At 41.4% G+C, this 17,820-nt stretch overlaps 1 protein-coding gene across 1 annotated transcript in view; it reads left to right on the top strand.

The window, feature by feature from the left end:
* adgrl3.1 (adhesion G protein-coupled receptor L3.1) overlaps positions 1-17,820 on the top strand; it is an 87,181-nt gene that overhangs the window by 19,750 nt on the left and 49,611 nt on the right. The window contains exons 3-5 of the mRNA XM_085459463.1: positions 4,910-5,019; positions 11,535-11,549; positions 12,764-13,552. Coding sequence (XP_085315589.1) covers positions 4,910-5,019; positions 11,535-11,549; positions 12,764-13,552 — 914 coding nt within the window. The remainder of the gene's footprint in view (positions 1-4,909; positions 5,020-11,534; positions 11,550-12,763; positions 13,553-17,820) is intronic.

The following is a 17,820-nucleotide window of genomic DNA, read 5'->3' as shown; positions in this document are numbered from 1 at the left end:
AAAAGGGCATAAAATAAGATTTTTAAACTAACAAGGTGATTCCCAAAGAGCTTTTAGCTGAAAAACTGGCATATCTCAGCATGATGTGCAGCCTTTAAAAAAATGAGGAATTTGAACAAGTGGAGAACAAAAAAAAAAAAGAGAAAACATCCTTAAGACACAGGGAAAATAATGACTGTTCACTGAAGGGTCTTCAGAAATAGTCTCAGTGGAAGTGACGCGGTCAAAAAGAAAAGACGCTTAAACAAGAAATGGACGAAAATGAGTAGCAACAGGTTTTGTGGAGAGCAGAATCTAAATATGAAATTTCTGGTTCATATCATCAATATGTATGGAGAAGATCAAGTAGTGTCTACAGCCATCTGTAAAAGAAGATGGAGTCTTTCTCGTGGTTTGGAGTTGTATTTCAGCCATTGGTGTTGGGGATCTTGTCAAAGCTGATTGAATCATGAATGCAGATATGAAATACAATCTGGAAAGCAACTGATTGGCAACAACTTCATTTTTCAGCATCACAATGATCCCAAACACACTTCCAATGCAGTAAAAGCATACCTGGATAGAAAAACACACAGTGGAACAGTCGGATTGGCTTTCCCAGAACATTACTGAAGCAGCGAAGAATCATCTTGACAGAGAATGAAACGAAAGGCAGCCAACATCCCAATATGAGCTCGGAAGGTCCTTCAAGGAACCTGGAAAACGAATGCTAAAGAAATTACAAGAACGCTTGTCAAAGAAATTTCAGGCTGTGTTGAATAATAAAGGCGGTCGTACAAAGTATTAACTTTCAAGACTGTTGGAATAGTAGAAAGTCAGTTTCTATTTCCCATTTTCCTAGAAAAACATAAAGAAATGAGTAGTTTCTATACATGTATGTCTATATTAGTCCAGTTCAAGTATCTTCAAGTTCATTTAATTGTTTTTTTAAGCTCAGTGGTTTTTTTTGGGGGTTTTTTTAGATTAATGATATTCAGAACGTTTGTGTGTGTTAAGCATGTTCACAAACAGTTGTAGATGACTCACAGAGTGCTCTGGAGTGGTTTCACTGTATTCGAACACTGATTCCAGAGGACTTTGGAGAAGCTTTATGCGTCACTCACTCTCAGACACTTCTTTCAACTCACAAGGATTAGTTCCCAGCTCTCTCTTGTTCTGTAATTATATAGCTCTTCAACACATCTGCATTCTAGCACACGCACACACTCACACACGCACAAACGCGCACACACTCGCAGACAAACACTCAAATATTTATTCCATTTTGCATCTGCTCACAGACATACATGCGCCTGCACATATGCATAAACATACCCCACACACGCTCCAACAGGCAGCGTCAGCCTCATCAAATCATCAGTCAGTTATATGAGGGATAGAGACAGAGATGGAGTGAAGGGAGGTCTGCCAAACAAAGTGAAAAACATCAGAGACAAGAACAACAGCAGCACCCACTGCAGCATAGCAGCTTTCTCTTTCCCTGCCTGCCACAGCTCGGCTTTGTTAGTGAATAGTTTGTTCGTGTGCATGTGTGTGTTGCACGTTGCAAAGAAGAAAGCCAGCGGGCCAGGCGGTATCCAGGCCACTGCCTTGTTTTGATGTGGTCATGCTAATTAAAAAAAGGAGCTTTTCTGCCAACTCTAAGAAAAACACAGAGAAAAAAATATATAGAGCCATTTTGGTGTTTGGGAAAAAAATAAATTCTAAAGGTGCGCGTGTGTGTGTGCGCATGTTCTGCATCTCCTCCATTAATCATGGGTCACAATGCAGAGAGGACAGGAATTGTAAATTTTTGCTGATGTTCTCGTGTTTTGTTAGGCTTCTGGATAAACATGTTGGCAGTGAGGAAATGAGAGTAATGTTGACAAATAAAGAATGAGATGGAGGTACTGAGAACATAAGGGAGTCTTTTTTGGACCTGACTCAGACTACTGGCTCAGACAGAACGGTGACGTCAGCAGAGGCTTTACTAAGGATGGAGGGATCGAGAGAGAAACAGGGGGAGGCTGGAGATGACGCCCTGAGGGAGGCGGGGATGAGAAAAGTATTAAGCAGGGAGAGAGGAGAGAAAAAGAGAGAACGGCAGCAGCAATAAGCGGCCTACCACATATATCTGGGTGTGACTTAGGAAACTGCAGCTAAGTGGGTTTAAGACAGATAAACAGACGGAAAAAACAGCCAGTTGGAATGAGAGACAAAGAAGGAGGAACGGTGAGGAATAATTCCTAGGCGGGAAGGATGAGGACAAAGGCTGAAAAAAGAAATTGGTTTATTATCTTGGCTTAGATAGTGTGGGGAGGAAGAAAAAAGGTAGTGCAGACAGAAATAGACAGAGAAAGAAGGAGTGATAGCAGAGAGATATAGCTCGCAAGAGAAGATTATGCCAAATCTTTGCTCGATAGCTTTTATTTAAGATAATAGTCCATAACCTTCAGTGCTCATGATTCAGCCATGAGAGCCCTGAGCCATTTTTTTTTACCTGAAGCAGAAATATATTGACAATTACCTATACCCATGGCTACTGCAAAGCCTAACATGTCTCTCAGTTTTTCCTTAAACTCATTTTTATCTGTTGTTTTCTTCAGCCCGTGTTCCCTGGATCAGGCATACATGATTTAATGTAATTTATTACACTATATAGTGTAATAAATTACATATATATATTGATTTCAGTTGTTAGTTTTAACAATATGTACAAGAAACAGAAAAAAAAACTTGTTCGATTTTAATGTTTTCACTATTATGTGTTTTCTATAATATTTGTGTCTCATATTATGGTTTACTCATGAAAGTGGCACCTTTTTTGCACTTTTTGGCACAAAATAATTCTACAGGTGATCAAAGGTGATGTCACTTCCATGTGTAAATCATCGTGTGAGATATGGAAATCTTACAGGACTTAGACATGAAACATAAACATTTATGGGAATATTTTACTCCTTTTTTTTCAGACGGGTTGTCACTTCAGTGAATCGGAGAGTTCAAAGCGCCGCAGCCCACGATAACACATGCAAACACTCGAAACATAACATAACTAAAAAAACATTCATCAAGTTGACATCTCTAGCACCGCAAATATTTCCAGACACGAGCTCTAAGTTGCCCAGGTGATAAGAAGATAGATGCGTTTTGTGACTTTTTGAAGCTATTAAAGTTGGCTATTCATTTGTGCTTTCAGCAAATAAGCTTAAATTCACAGCAATTCCTGGCTGGCTCCATCTCTTTTCTTATATTGAGCTTTCTCAGCCACTGTGTCTCTTCAGTGTGAAGACATCATAACTAGCGGCTAGTTGTTGGTTGTTTTTTTTAACTTTAGAAAGTTATGTGAGGTCGTTAAAGGGAGTTTTGTGCTCTGATTCACCAGTGAGTGCCAGCCATTCGTGACCTTTGGTGGGTGCTGTGAGCAAAGTTGTGGCACTGTGTCAGTTTTGTGTCCCCTGCCCCCCCCCCCTCAGCCCACAGCTCGCACTGATGACAGGTGACCGATGATGAAGGTACCAGGGCAAGAAATTAAAAAGCACAGAGGCGAGAAAAAAGAGAGGAGGGAGAGAAGATGGGTGGGTATTGTTAGATTATGACAGACTTCACAACACAAAGACTTTGAAACCATCACAAATTCCAATAAACCCTCACGTGATCTGAGACACGCTGGTCAGCGAGAGACGCCGAGCTAAAAAAATTAAGGCAGTTAGTTCTTTCTAGGCTACATTAGTTCTCTGTGTTACATGTGAATATTGAACTAATAATAAAATTAGCTCCTATGAATATTTCATTATGCAAATTGTTGAATGGTATTGTAGGAAAAGTGACTTGGGGGGTTCTGTAGGCTCATTAAAAATATCTCAATGGGAGAATCTGAATGTTTTGAATGTAAATGTCTTCTGTATGACAGGTGTGCACAGAGGGAAAGAGAAGTTGTGCTAATTAATATGAAAGCATTTTAAAAATAGCTTTTTCTCATTTGTCTGTTGTTGCTATTCTTGTATAAGAAATATGTTTCAGTCGTGTGCTTTTGTAGCTCGTTTAAACTTGGAAGATAAAGATAAAGTGTGTGTTTTATGTTATTACATGCATGCATCATCATAACATATGCACCAGCAAATCTTTTGTGGTTGTGACGAGCAGCTTTGAAATGTTCAGTGAAACTGACACGTAAATGTCATGTATGTATTTTCACAGGTGCTCTTATACACACCTGTAAGCAGAAACCCTAAAAGACACACAGGGTATATACTACATCGTGTGCTGCCTTGCATAACCTGTGTTAATAAGAGTGAGTAATACTTACTTTTTGTGTGTCAGAGGAGAGGGCCCCCTGGTAATTAGAATTAATTATCTAAAGTCTGGGGCAAAATAATCTTAAAGGTATAGGTTATTGCCGTCAGTGCTTCACACACTCGTGCAGGTACACACAGACACCCACATACATTCAACGCAGAAGTGTCCTTGTGCCACAGCACTTCTGTATCCATTGTGGGCCACCTTTGTGTACAAGTGAACTCGGTGAATCCATTACTGTTATGTTCACTTCAGGTGTCAACATGAAGGGTCCTTAAGCACAGAAGACTCTCGAGTGTCAGGATGACTCGGCGGATAAAATAGATCTCGCTCTACATTATATCACATGATATCAGGATATGCGTTTTGCGGCGTAGCGTGCTTGGGCTCCAGCTGAAAAAAAAAAATGATGCAACTCCAGTACAACAGCCCTCCAATAAATCCCGGCTCCTCGATGGCTGTGGTGTTCCGTTTTTGTTTTAAACCTTTTAGAGAAGGCTGATTCAGCTGCGCGATCATTTTGGAAAATGTAGTTTGTGGTGCCGCTGAATCGTATCATGTTACAGGTCTTTCAATTGATTTGTAGATGTTTTCAACTGACGCTATCCATCTATCCCATCTATCTATGTAGATGCAACAACCGTACGCAGTGTGCTGTGGTGGCCGGCCCCGACGTCTTTCCCGATCCCTGCCCCGGCACATACAAATACCTCGAAGTCCAGTATGAGTGTGTTCCTTACAGTAAGTACCCTCTCGCTCTCTCTCTTTTTTTAAATAGTTCACTACTCTTCAGTATATGAATAAATTGCAGTTTTTGTTATGCCAGGCAGCAGCATTCACAGCAAAAACTTCAGCAGCTTGATCCCACAGTAACTTTACGTGGAAGTTATAATTTTATGCCTCTCCCCCCCTGCGGGAAAGTCAAAGGTAGCAAGGATGAGAAACAAGGGCAGTCTCAGATGATTACAGATGGTGATGTGACCTTTGACCAGGTGGTAAGAGACTGAGAGGGGAAATTCACTAGAGTGAAACAGTCGTGTGGCTTTTTAAAAATCTTTTCCACTAGAATGTGGGTTACAGCTCGCTTCAGAACAAATGCATAAGGGATCAGCGTGATGACTTAGTGGATTAGATTTTTTTTTTTGTCCTTAATGTTTATTTTTCAGTACATTCCAGCAAAGTTAGAATGCAGCTGGTTGTGTCTGTTTAATGAAAAAGTTAAATCTCGTGCGAATACCAGCCCCTCAGTCATTTCCCCATCACAACAGGCATCTACAGGTACTTTGTTCAGGCTGCAGTTGCATATGTGAAACCCACAAAACCGGACAGAAGTAAGGTGAAGCATAAAAGATGAAAAGGGAATGCATCAAAATGAAATTGCACCTCCAATGAAATGAGAAGAGGTATGTTAATCGTTAAGTAAAAATTTCAGGTGAACAAAGTAACGATGCCAAAATATTATTTTATCAGCAAACGCCGCTTGATATTTTCAAACATTGCTGTCAGGTTGGATTGGAGATTAATTTTAATTGTTTTCTTCTTCATATTACCTGACTTTACAAGTCATGTCTGGCTTGTAAAGCTATAAACATGACTGTGGTAGAACAGTTCTAAGCAATACAGTCAAGAGGACATACAGAGTTGGAACTGAAAAGCTTATTTCTGCATTCTTTGTATCAAAAAGTCAATTTCCAAAGAGATGTAAAGAAGTTTAATTTTGCCCTCATAACCCACACATGCTTTATGCAAAAGCCCTCCTAAAGTAAGAAATAACAGATGCACTTTAGATTTGTCTACGGCCTTGGCACCGCAGTCCATACAGACGGCCAAGGTGATCTCCCACACTGAAGCATTCAATTATGTCTGGCTAAACGGCTCTTGCCTGGCGTCTAGAATGACCAGTAGATTAAATAATAGGACTATCAGAGCCCTCTCTGGAGCAGATGGAAACACAACCTGATACCTGCTTAATGCCCCACCACGCACGCACAGCACATACACGCAGGCATCAAAAAAGACTGCAGCAGTGTGTGTTTTCACTCGTCTCTCATTCATTCAAGACTTGTCTGCATGTTCCGTGTTTTTATTTGATATAACCGCACACCTGCTTGAAAATACAGCGCTCCTTATTTAATGGATTTGTCAGCGTAAAGAATAGTGATTTAAAAAACGACCGAGTTCAAAAGGAGATGAGTTGTGTTTTTGGATCTGATAAACAATGGGTCAGTCAGGGTAACAGTGTCCCCGCGAAAATACACAGTATCTGAAATCAAAGTCATTAGCGAGCTCAGCTAACAGAGGGAGGGATGGAGAGAGGGAGGTGATGCACTGGAGAAAAAGACAGCGAAGGAGAGAGAGAGAGAGCTTTTGACAGTACATTAGCATCTGCTGTGTACTGACTGAAGAGTTCAAGCTGGATCAAGTAGCTGTGTGATACACTACCTTGCTCGCGTGTGTGCTTAGCCATGGGAAAAGTCCAACAGGGGAAAAATGTGATGTATAAAAAAAGTGAAACCTTTCACATAACCTTCACACGGAATGGATCAAATATTTATAAAATCAATTCTTTTTTAAAAGTCATAATATTGCTTGTAACTTAGAAGAAGGCACTCCTGACATTTGGGCTGGAGTTTCAGTCGTCAACATTCACACTGGCGCGTTTGACACCGCAAATCAATGCTGCCAGCGGCATTGTCGTGAAAGATGCATTTTGTTAGACAATAAGTGATGAAATATCTGCAAAGTGTTGTAAATCAAGATGGCTCAACAGAGGAGGGGCTTTTATGATAGATACACTATATGATAGTGTAATGAAATTTGTTCTGAAATGAATACCAGCTGCATTTTTAATATGTCATCATTTATAAGCAGGCTTGGCTTTTGTGCGCTCAGATAACTATAACGTCAAGGGATCCACTCGAGCAGATCTCCCCTGATGCCGAGCGCGCTGGTGGCGGTGCTGTCTGTTGAGTGTAACCACCTGAACCCTTGCAGTCACCTGTAAGGCCAGGTGTTGCTTATCACAGGCCAGCCGCCACGGAAAGGAAATGAGCCGATCGACTTTAAAGCGCAGGCATACTTTTCCTGAGCGCTGCCAATCGAGTAGAGTAGGTGCGTTTCCCTCTGCATAGATATAGTAAACAATTCTCAAAGTGGGTTGTAAAACAGGTAATTTAATTATGTGCGGTTCAGTTTTCAGGGAAATTTTGCTCCTCCATCTCGCCTCCTTTTATTTAATTTTTTTTTCCCAAGGATTTTTTTTGGCTTGCGCTACCCCTCAAAACTCCTCATCTCTCTCCACTGCACTGTAGGTTTTTGGCTGTTGTCCAAAGCTACAATCAAGTGCTGTCTCTTTCTCTCTCCGACTCTCTGTGGTACGAGTGTGTGGCAGTCGTGTGCCAAACTAGCCAGCTAGCTTTGGCAGTAATTAGCCACCTGTGTATACTTGCTCATCGCACTGCAGGCAGACTATAAATATCCATACATTAACACACCGCTGTAAAGTACTTCTCCAAGGCAACTCTGGTGCGTGGACAGATTCAATCTCAGCAAATGTGTGTTGCTGAAGAGCAGACACATGATACGTATTGTTTCATTCATGTTCGTCCGTTAAAAAAGCCAGGAACACTTAGGATTATGTCTATCCGTTTCCTCATCTTTATGTGGTATACCCTGGCTCTCCTGGCTGCTGTTATGAAGCAATTAGCCTACTCCCACATTTAGTGTATTAATCAGAAAAGCCAGTGATATGTTATGCAATACCCATGCAGTCTATTTTAGACAATAGAACTTGGCTCAATAGGAAAGCTAATTAAAAGATAAAATCACCTTCTTGTCTGTCCAATTAAAGACTTCTGTCAGATTGGACCCTTGGAATAACTTCATCACAGTGACATGAGAAGCCCTGTTTGTGTGCGTCTGTGTGTGCTTCCTTGTGTGGGTGTGTGTGTATATGTGCATGTTTTTTTTTTTGGGGGGGGGGGGGGGGTGCTTGTTCGTTTGTGTCTCTCTCTGTACATGCATGTACAGTATATGCGTGTGTGTGTGTTTATGTGGGCACATATGCAGGCATTTTTTTTGTTTCCCAGAGAGAGCAAGGGAAGATGGGAAAGGAACCAATGAGACAGAAGGAGAGACGGCAGAGCGACAGCTGAAACAGAGATAGAGAGAGAAATAGGTTAGACGAGGCCAGCAGACAGGGAACAGAAAGAATGAATTAACTGATAAAAGACACAGGGTGAGAGGTGGACAGGGTTTGGTTTGGGGGAAGTAGGAGAGATACAGAGGAGGTAGTGGGAGAGAATGAACGAGGCGAGTGGGAGGGGTGAAAGAACAGGATGAAATAATGCAATAGAATAGCGGGTGAGGATGAGAGGACAGGAGAAAAAGAATAGAATAATGAAAAAGAGAAAGAAAGTAGAAAACGTCTGCGCCCATAAACGACCTTGGGCTTTAGCCGGCTGAGCTTATTGGAGATCAGAGATGATAGTGGTAAGGCTGCTGTCGCCACTCGTTGTCTGTAGAAACACGCACACGGGCATGTCGGCGCCCCCCCACGCATACACACACATTACACACACTTGTGAGCACACACTGTCTTCCCTCCTAGACGAATACCTACTTAATAAACCATACATTTTCAATAAAAATGCTAATTATCTTTACACAGCAGCACAGTTAGGTTAACACAGCTTCTGTGTGTGTGTGTGTGTGTGTGTGTGTGTGTGTGTGTGTGTGTGTGTGTGTGTGTGTGCGGTGGGTGTAGGAGAAATAAAAACAGAAAACAGAGAAATGAACTAAAACGAAAGGCATGCAAGGTATGGGTGTAACGTTGTTTGTATAATTACAGATTTTTTCAGACCATTTTACTGAAGATATTAATGAATAATTACATGATTTTTATTAAATCAAACTAGTCAGGCGACACATCCTCACAACACACCGTTGCAGTTTGCATTATTGCTAATATTCATTCAAAGCCATGCTAGGAATAAATTAGTTGTTGTTTTTTCACAGTAGCTGCATAGCTAAATATTCAATAGTGCAGTCCTAGTGGTTTTTGCAAATGATCAGTCAAAGATACTGGATAGATAAAAATATGCCGCTACCTCTGCAGAATTCAATTATGAATAACACAGTGTGAGAGAAGATGCTTTCTTGTTGACGTTTTCTTGGAAACAAGGACGCGTTTCTGGCAAGTTGTCATAAGTCCATATTTTTCCCTCCTCTTTCTCTTTTAGCTACACTCAGCAGTTTAATTAGCAGTAGCACAAAAGACTTTTCATCTCTTGCATCATCTTGCATGCTCGAGCTGCCCTTGAGAAAACCTTGAGGTTTCAATAAATATCCGACCACCCTATATTCGCTCTGTCAGACCGTCTGCACTGGAGAGGAAAAAAAAAAAATCAATGACTGTTATGACAAACTTTCATTTCTTACCCTTGTCCTCAAGATTAAAAGAGAGATACCGCAGAACAACCCCGCAATGAGCTCACCAACAGAGATATCCATTAATCTGGTGAAACAACGAGCAGCAGTACAAATTGAATGACATTTGTCTGACATTTTGTGTGCCATTTGGTTTACTTGTTGCTGCCACACTTTTTCATTTGAAATCTATTAGTTGCTGGCAACCTTGAACTCTGTGTGTTTTCCTCTGTGTCTGCGAGGCTCCGTAAGAGCCTGAGGTAATGTGAAGGCCTCATTGTTTGGTGTCATTAATCCTCGTCTTCTCCACCGCGATGCCTTTCTTTGTGTTATTTATATGTACGGATGCCGGTGTGAGTGAGTGTGTGTAATATCCGTCGTGCACACCCCTCTGCCTAGACAGACTATCTGCTTTCTTTCCAAGATTTTCTCACAAGGGAACTGTTTTCTTGTGACGAACCTTTTTATATCTTACCTCGCAGGGACACACACACACACACACACGTGCACACGCGGATGTACACACTTGTTTTAGGTTTAACATGATCTTCTTTCGGAGATTGCTTATTTATCGGGAGTTGTGCTAAGCTGCGCCAGTTACCATGCATTTTTCATGAGCTTAGGATTTAATGGTTGCCTGTGTATGAAGGTGTGTGTGTGTTCTGTGTGCCACATGTGTTTGTGTATGCCTTGTGGTTGGGGATAAGTTTGGGGTTTAATGTAGTAAAGAATTAAAACATGCAGCATGCAGTATGTAGTGCATCTGTGATATATGTAAACATGTGAGGTCCTGGAAGTTCTTCCAAATGTTTTTCCTTTGAAGACTCTGCCTTCCTCTCCTCTCCTCTCCCCTACCCACACCCACACATACACCCACACACACACCTTTCTCATGGGACTAGTTCCATTCAGCAGGTCTCTAAGTCTTGAAAGACACAAGGGCACTGCCTGCAGGATTACGTTTCTGCCGTGTTCACATTCCACTCAGTCCCTCTGGGACCAAGGTGGAATAGAATTCATATGTTTAAGAGGTTCCAGGCAATTGTGCACATTTCATTGCCGGGCAACATGAACAATCCTCGCAGATTTTTAAGGATAATGCTTTGAATGTAATAGACTGGGAACCGGTGTTGGGATTGAAGCAAGCCAGCTCTTTTAGTATGCTCCTGCTTGCCCAAGAGATGCCTTCACTCTCATTTTCAGAGGCACACAAGATGACATGACATACACCAAGCATTAGCTCACCCACCGTGCACCAGAAAGCATTTTAATGTGGCAGTTTTGGCTGGTCCACTGAAAAACAATCCCAGTAATCAAATAAATTTTCTGGTTTTCATTGCGCTGCCGCTATTAGCATACATTAAAGAGCTCATTATCTCAGGTCATTTTGCATTGCTCTGTTTTGTTGAGGACCACCGCGGACAGCGTGAACATGTGTGCTTCAGCGTGTTGTGCCATGCTCCTGTGTGTTTCCTCTCATTTTGTCTTCCCTCCCTCGTTCTGTGTCTGCCTTACATGTGCATCTCTGTCTGCCCACATGCGCGTGTGCAACATATGTGAGTTGAATACTGTCAAATAGCTTCCCCATTGCAGTGCAGTCTCCTCAGACGCTTATGTAATGTTATTACCAATCACACATGGAGAGCATCCTGGCACTCTCACAAGGTTAGAATGAAATATGAGGCCGATTATGGAGATCTGAGATTGTATTATCATGATTTCCTTATTATTGCATCATTAATCTATTTTTGTCTCTTGTCTCTATCTCTTTCTTTCTCGCTCTTGTGCTTTCTTTTGTTCTTCAAATCTTTTGCCTATGGCTGGTGCAGAAGTAGAACAAAAAGGTAAGTCTGTGAAGCAAGCACGCCCACATTCGCACATGCTCAAAATCTGGGATTGGGCGTCACTTTTTGATGCCAGCGCTTGAAGCGTTTTGTACCTTGTGGCAGCATGACATCTCTTTCATTGTCACTGCTGCTATATTAAGACAGCTTGATCTCAGCATATAGAAGCAATTTAGAACTACTGGTTCTCATTAGACACACTCCGCTCACGTTATTCCACGGTATGTGTAGAATGCTTCTTAACCAACTCTCCAATGGGCCGAGCACGTTTTTGTGACGAGCCAATGATCAGAGAGTTACGTGGACGTTTAATATTTAAAATGCTTCCCTCATGAAATGAAAACAGATAGCCAGTGAAAATTCAATCAATAGTCAGAGCCTCATGCGTGGGATCTGGAATTATATTATTTGAGAGAATGGGAAAGCCACAGTGCACATCTGGCAACTCTATGTGGATCTGCTCTGTACACACACACACACACACACACACACACATATGTATGTATATATATATATATATATATATATATATATATATATATATATATATATATATATATATATATATATGGATGCTTATGTGACAACATTCCAGTTGAATTACAAAGGTTCCAATGACTCTTGTCGCACTGGCTTCCCAGAATTTACTACTTCTCCCACATCCCTCATAAAACATGACCCCAGTATTCCAAGAGGAGAATAGTGAGCGTGGAGTGGGAAAAGAATTATTGTAACAACTGCAAAAACAGCAGACAATAAAAGATGTGTTTGGTTCTACAGTTGGTTGTTCCTGACAGAAATAGAAAGGGAGAGAAAGGAAGAAAGAGCTGTGAGACTAATGAGGAGCTGAGGAGGGAGGGAGAAATGGGAATAGAGGGAAAGGGTGGAAGTAGAACAAAATGTGCCATTTTCTCTTCATCTTTTCGCTGTGAGAGTATCGTATTATCTGTTGAATAGAAGGCATACTGTTGCTGTGCTTAACAATGACAGTGACTATACAACATCCAAATCACAACACAGTAAGCCTATCATGTCATCATCACTCACCGGTGGTTAAGTTAAAATACTCTGTTATGTTTTTTTAGAAACACGTATGAATGGAGGCAAACATTTCAAAAGCTCTGTCAGGAACTCTACTGAGAACAGTTGACATTTTACATCAGCCGTGTAATTTAAACTTATCTAATGTGAAAATGTTTTCTTTTGTTCCTCAGTGTTTCTGTGCCCCGGCATTCTTCGGGGAGTTTACCAAAGCGAACATCTCTTTGAATCGGACCATCAGTCTGGTGCTTGGTGCAAAGACCCGCTGCAGGCCTCTGACAAGATCTACTACATGCCCTGGACACCATACCGCACGGACACGCTGACTGAGTATTCATCGAAGGAGGACTTCATCGCAGGCCGTCCCACCACCACATACAAACTGCCGCATCGCGTGGACGGCACTGGCTTTGTCGTCTATGACGGTGCGCTGTTCTTCAACAAGGAGCGGACCCGCAACATCGTAAAGTTTGACTTGCGCACGCGCATCAAGAGCGGTGAGGCGATTATTGCCAACGCCAACTACCACGACACGTCGCCCTACCGCTGGGGGGGCAAGTCGGACATTGACCTGGCGGTGGATGAGAACGGTCTGTGGGTGATCTACGCAACGGAGCAGAACAATGGGCGCATCGTGGTGAGCCAGCTCAATCCCTACACCCTGCGCATCGAAGGCTCCTGGGACACGAGCTACGACAAGCGCTCTGCCTCCAATGCGTTCATGATCTGCGGAGTCCTTTATGTTGTCAAAACCGTCTATGAAGATGATGACAACGAAGGCACGGGGAACAAGATTGACTACATGTACAACACTGATAAGGGGAAAGAAATGACGGTTAACATACCCTTCCCTAATTCCTACCAGTACATAGCTGCAGTGGATTACAACCCTAGAGACAACCTGCTGTATGTGTGGAATAACTACCACGTGGTCAAGTACTCGCTCGACTTCGGCAACAATGGTAGGTCCAAGCCAAAGTCTAAGATTCCCTTCTCTACCTCTTTCTCATCACTCCACCTCGTTTTTTCATCTTCCCTTAATGATTTCCAATTTCACGTTACTATATGTGTGAGCCAGAAGAAAATTATGGCGGTTAGAAAATGTCTTTGGTACTGAAAGTGATGACTAGCCCGTGATGTGATTTCTTTTAAATCTTCGAGTGAACTACCTTGGCTTTTTTAATGCTAACATTAAAGAAAATAAAACAGTTTTCTTGTGACATAAGGAATACTTATAGGCAGTAATCTGCCTCCAATAATTAATTGTTCAAAATAACTTGAAGAGGAAGAAAAAGGAAAGCACCATCTGTGCTGTCATGATTCTCAATTACGACTGTTCCTCCACCACCCCACTTGTGATATCTGCATGTTTTCAGAAGTCAAAAAAGAAAAACGTTTACAGCTGGTCCTACATATACCACTGCCACTGAAGTTGTGGATGTCAGATGGCAGTAGATTCCTCTAAGCGTAAATGAAAAAGATATCATAAAGGCTACCTTGATCTCTACCTTTAGAAGAATACTATCTCCAATGATGTAATGCCGTAAATGCCTTGTGGCTCTTAATGTACCACTTGCCAGCTTTCTCTTTAGTTTCCCCAGCTGCTTAACAAATCATAATGCATTCCTCTTGAGTGGAGCCAGGAGTATGTGGAAGACGGGGGAACTGATGGTGCTTTCACATCCATATAAGATGACAATCTGAACACACTTTAAGCCGTTACATGCACTTTTTTGTTTGCTTTTTATCCATTCATATGTATCTGCTCCCAAATGTTCTCACCATGCAAACTGACTAAAATCTGCAATTTCCCTGTGTCAGTGCTAAAGCGCAAAGCTAACTATTACTTTTAAAAGACAAAAGCAGTTTAAATTTTAATAGATATATGTCTTGAGAGACAGGTTGTTTGTATTACAGCAGCAGATGATTACAGCCTGACACCGGAGTACACAAAAGGACACTTTTTCCAGCCAGTGCAGCTTTTAAATTCTTTGGGCACCGCAAACCTGGTTCATTTTTGTGGTTTTTTTCCTGTCAGAAATAACAGATGCAATCAAAATTCTTTACATGATTAAGCGTAGGGGGTGGGGTCATACATGGATCAGGTCAAATAAAGGTCAAAGTATTTCGATACAGGGTCATAAATCCAGCTGATAAGGTGACTCATTAGGGTTAACAATGAGTCACCTTAAATAGAATTGCTGTATCTGTTTAAAAGCACTAGGAATTCTGTCTATCTAACCGAGGGTGACTCATATAACTCTGGTGTGAGGTTAGAGTACACCCTCCCCTCTTCCTTCCCTCTGGATGGAAGGGCTTAGGCCCCTGGAGCCTGAAGGGCTATTTGCCCAGCGTAATTGCCTTTCAGCACCTTTCTATGGAGTGGTCAAGGCAGTCTGGCTGCATGTCTTATTAAATGATGTCTGAATTAACGCATGCTCTTACAAGCAGTTAGGAGGCACAGTACAAGAAATTATAGAGAGAGGCAGCATTAAACTTGGTTTCTACTGATCAGTGTGCTGTATGTGGAAGGGGGCCATGGTGTAAAAATATGCTTATGTGTATGTTTAGACATGCATAATAATATCCATACCCATGTGCTAATGTACTTACAGTACGGGTTTATTTCTCTATTCATGAGCGTGCATTCGTGTTTATTGGTGAGTGTGAACACTCTCATAATAGAGCTCGGGGTGTCTCAGGAGGCTCTAAAGAGGAGATCAATGGAGATTCAATGTGAAGAATGACCTCCAGTGCACAGCAACAAGCCAGACTGCTGACCAGCGGGGGATAAATACATACAATCAATGCTGCTCCGCACTTTTACTTTCCTCCTCGCTTCACTCCGTCACTCAGTGAAGACAAGAAATAATTTAACTGGCTTAACTGCACGAGTCTCTCATTCTTCTTAAAGTGAGGCAATAGCTCATTCAATTTTTATTTTGTTGCATTTTGGCACAGTGTTTTGCCCTTCCTGCCTTCCAAAACTAGAGAAGGTATTCGACCATTTTATTCACTAACTAAATGCATTCAGCATATACTGCTGTGAGTATGATCACATGTCTCTTAGTCAGTCCAGGAAACAGACCAAAGAAAAAGAGCCATTCTGAGGGTTTCCACTCATTACTGATGTGGCTTAATGCGCGCCTTGTTTTTGTTTCGGCTCATATGGACTTCTTAAGATATAAAATGAGGCAGGAAATGGGCCATGCTCGGAGAGAAGGATGAGGTAGGCCACTGAGAGCTGAGTGTAATTGGGGTACAACGCAGAGAGAACCAATTACTTTGTTGTGTCCGGATGACAAAAGGCAAATGGTTTAAAAGAATTCAGTCTGAAGTGCTTGCACTGTTTGCTTTTGGAACACACATTTCAATGTGAACAACAGGGCAGGGACGGTATGCTGAAAGACTGAACTCGTGTAAAAGTACTCTTATTTAAAGCAAAAATGGAAAAGATAAACAGACTTGTATTAGGCCGTGGTTAAAAAATATATATATATATTATAATCATATTATTTTAGCATGCTGAATTAGGCTACTGCGCAGTCAGAGGTCATTGTACACTAGTAAAACAACCTAGCAGCTAAACATGCAGTGTGGATTTTTTGCTCCCTCCACTGGCAGGGAGAACAATTGCAGAAACACTGATGACGTATAAATGACGTCAGTCACGAATAAGAAAAAGACAGCTGTGTTTTCAGACGATGGAGCGGTTGTTGATGTTCTCCTCCAGTGATTGATTGCTGTTATATTCACCTGTTTGGACAAAGCAACAGCAAAGACACGTCTTTAGCCTATTTTTCTTTCAGCCTCGCCGTTTCACTACACCCTAAAGACAAAAGAAGCATGAACTCTGACAAATATATTTGGTCAAAAGCCACAGAAAGCTAGTGAGGAGGTTGTGTTGAAGTCAACATCAGCCACGTATGCTAGTTAGATGCTAGCTTTTGTTAGCTATGCAGCAGTTTGAGTGTGTTTGATTTGATTCACTGGGAAGGATCACAGGGCGGTACAAGAGAAAGATTTATATTATGCGAAATATAATCCCCATATATAACCATGTTTGATTTTATTTATTTATTTATTTGCATTTGGAAAGATTGCCGTTCAACACAGCTTCCATCACCAGTAATGTCCACAACGAACACGTGAACAATGACACAATGGATATCAGACCTAAACATTTTTGAGTACCTAAATTAATATTTTCTCTATCATATATACATACCATGTCTTAATTCGAGTCATATGTTAGAAAATTATCACAATATGCAGAAGTCTGAAATGTCTGAGGTATTTAAAGGTCATGTTTATTTACCCCGGTGCTGAAAATGTCAGGCCTAGTTTCATATATCGCATTGACGGATTTAAAGGGGATCGCAGGGGAGAAACAAATAAAGCAGGTTTAGTTCAGCATGGGCTAACATATGATGTGCAGGTTTTCTCTGTCGCGTCATTGATGTAACACGGAGCAGAAATTTTTCTTTTTGAAATGCATATTTTATTTCTCCCTTGGTACCTAACGAGAAAGTAAACTGTGCCCTCTGCATTTATTGTTAATGTTTGGACTTCTCTCTGTTAAATCGACATTCTTCCTCTCCCTGCCTCTTACACAAACACATGCCCTCACAATGACAGGACTCTTAACATTTCCTCCATCCTGCTCATACGTCTTTCTCTTTCACTCAGTGTTTTTTTCCTCTGTTTTTCACTCTGTCTTCCTTATCTAGCGCCTAATCTGTCCTCCTTTTCTGCTCCCAACCGGTTCCCACATCACACAGCGCTATTTCATTGAGAGTCCTTTAGATCTATATATTATAGAGTCCCACTGAATGCCTATGTAAAGTCAAAGTCACTTGTCTCTGCATCACCCTTTTCTCCTCCCTCACAATCCCCAAACGTTCTCTCATTCTCTACTGTTTATGGAGTTGTTTCATCACGTCTTCTTACATGCATATTATAGAGACTTGCCCTACGCAAGCGGCATGGCTCCGATGAAACATTTGAATAATTTATCACCTCCAGTCTGCCTTGCCACACTTTAAAAAGTTTTCCCAACAAAGTCACAAAATTATTCATGTTATCTGTATCTACGGGGTAGGAGGGAAAAACATGGCTAAAACTAAGAAGCACTGCCTTCTCTGTCTTTGTTTTACTTGTCTTCACTCTCTTCTCATTTTGTCTTGTGCAGGGTTTTTTTTTCCACCTTACTGCACTCTCACAAGTGCTA

This window comes from Copadichromis virginalis, linkage group LG6 (assembly GCF_057382275.1).
Source record: "Copadichromis virginalis isolate Kocher_CV1m ecotype Utaka linkage group LG6, C_Virginalis_male_GT1.1, whole genome shotgun sequence".
In the NCBI taxonomy this organism is placed as follows: Eukaryota; Metazoa; Chordata; class Actinopteri; order Cichliformes; family Cichlidae; genus Copadichromis; species Copadichromis virginalis.
This window is presented reverse-complemented; position numbering and strand designations above follow the sequence as displayed.